This window comes from Trichosurus vulpecula, chromosome 4 (genome assembly GCF_011100635.1).
Source record: "Trichosurus vulpecula isolate mTriVul1 chromosome 4, mTriVul1.pri, whole genome shotgun sequence".
NCBI classification, from domain to species: domain Eukaryota; kingdom Metazoa; phylum Chordata; class Mammalia; order Diprotodontia; family Phalangeridae; genus Trichosurus; species Trichosurus vulpecula.
In genome coordinates, this window is record NC_050576.1 from 143,390,647 (window position 1) to 143,392,316 (window position 1,670).

Here is a 1,670-nt window from a genome sequence, read left to right on the forward strand (position 1 = left end):
TAGGACATGACCGAAAGTGCCATATTAGCTGAGACTTAAAATAAATGCTAAGGAAAACTTAACATTTCTAGCATTCTCCAAAGTTGATAAAAATGTGTTCTACATAAGTGAAAATTAGTACAGGAAGAGGGTAAATGAGTTTAAAATGGTCTGTAAAGCCATTTGGAGTTCAAATGATGTTAGACTATATGTCAATTGTCATTATCAGACTGCAAATCTTGGTAGCAACAGTAGAAGGGTCAGATAAAACTACTTTGTGTGTGTATGTATCTACTATATCTATAAATATAAATGTAGTGGATATATATACATACATATGCATGTGTAACACACACATACGGAGAAAACCTATTACATATTTGATTTAATATACAGGCCATGGAAAACTTCTGCATAATTTGTAGTGAAAAACCTTGGCTCGGCTTGGCTCCGGCTGGACGAGGAGGTGCCTGGCTGAGGGCTGCCCTTGTCCTCACCGTTGGACTGGGAAAAGGGTGGAGTCACCTTGCTTCTTTTTCCACCGTGCTCCACATCGATGTCAACAGCAATACCCAGAGGGCTAAGGGCAGCTGCCACACTTTCACCTACATTCGCAGGAAGGTAACATTGGGATCCTGCTGTAAACTGGTACTAGCTTGTTCTGCTCCTGGATTGGGGGGAGTCCCATTAGCTTCTGCCTGTGGAGGATGATGATGCATGTGAGGAGGGAATACCCAGCCTGTCATCCACCCAAAAGGGGGGAAAGGCCCATGTCTCATCTTCTGAAACCAACGTCGGCGGGAAATCCACTCAGGCAGGTGGGGGTTGAAGGGATTCTGAAAGACAATCGTGTTATGCTCTTTATGAAGACCTTTGCCCTCGCAAGTGCTGTAGAGGTCATAGTCAGGGCAGATGGTACACTTGAAGCGACTACCCACCACTGGCCCATTGCAGCCATCACAAATTACGTTGGGATGCACCATGTCCATGGGAATCTCCTGGGCACAGGGGGGACTATGGTCCCGATGCTCCCGCTTACATTCCTTCTTTTCTTTAATGTAAATGCGGAAGAGGTCGTCTTTAATGTAGCGCATCCCCATGCTCAGCTCATCATCGCTGGAGAAGGCTATCAGGTCCCCATCTTCATCTCTGTAGTACGCCTGGAAGCCGGCGGGCCGCAGCGCCAGAAACACTTCGGCGACACGTCGGGGCAGCTGGTCGCAGCGGCCCGGGCCGTCGAGCGGCTCCATGGTGAAGCGGCGCATCTCCGGCGCCGCGTCCTCCTTGTGCATCAAGTAGGCTTTCATGGTGAGGGGCTCCATCGTCAACGCCGGCCGCGGGCTGTAAGACACGCTCGATCTGGGACCCGAACACGCCGACAGCTACAGCGAGTCCACGGACTTTGGAAGAGCGCTTCTGGCGTGGTGCGGCCCCCCTCAGACCTTATACAGGACGACAGCCGGAATCTCCGCCCGAGGTGGGGCGGAGCCCAGAGCTATGGATTACTGGGTACGCCTCCTCCACTCCCACCCCGTGCCCGGGGTCGCCCCACCTCCTCTTGGGAGTCCTTCCGCCTCCCCCACCCCCTCCTCCCACACACCCCTCTTCTTTTTCTTGTGTATAAGTTACCAAAGAAAAAACCTAAGGTAGATATTTCCAACCTTGGAATCAATATGAGTATGGGAACTTGT

At 50.8% G+C, this 1,670-nt stretch overlaps 1 protein-coding gene across 1 annotated transcript; it reads right to left on the minus strand.

Moving 5' to 3' along the window:
* Positions 1-351: 351 nt before the first annotated feature.
* Positions 352-1,301, minus strand: LOC118846849 (sequestosome-1-like). Its single transcript, XM_036755550.1, is given in 2 exon segments — positions 352-593; positions 596-1,301. Coding segments are annotated over 2 exon segments (948 nt in total).
* Between the last annotated feature and the right edge of the window lie 369 nt (positions 1,302-1,670).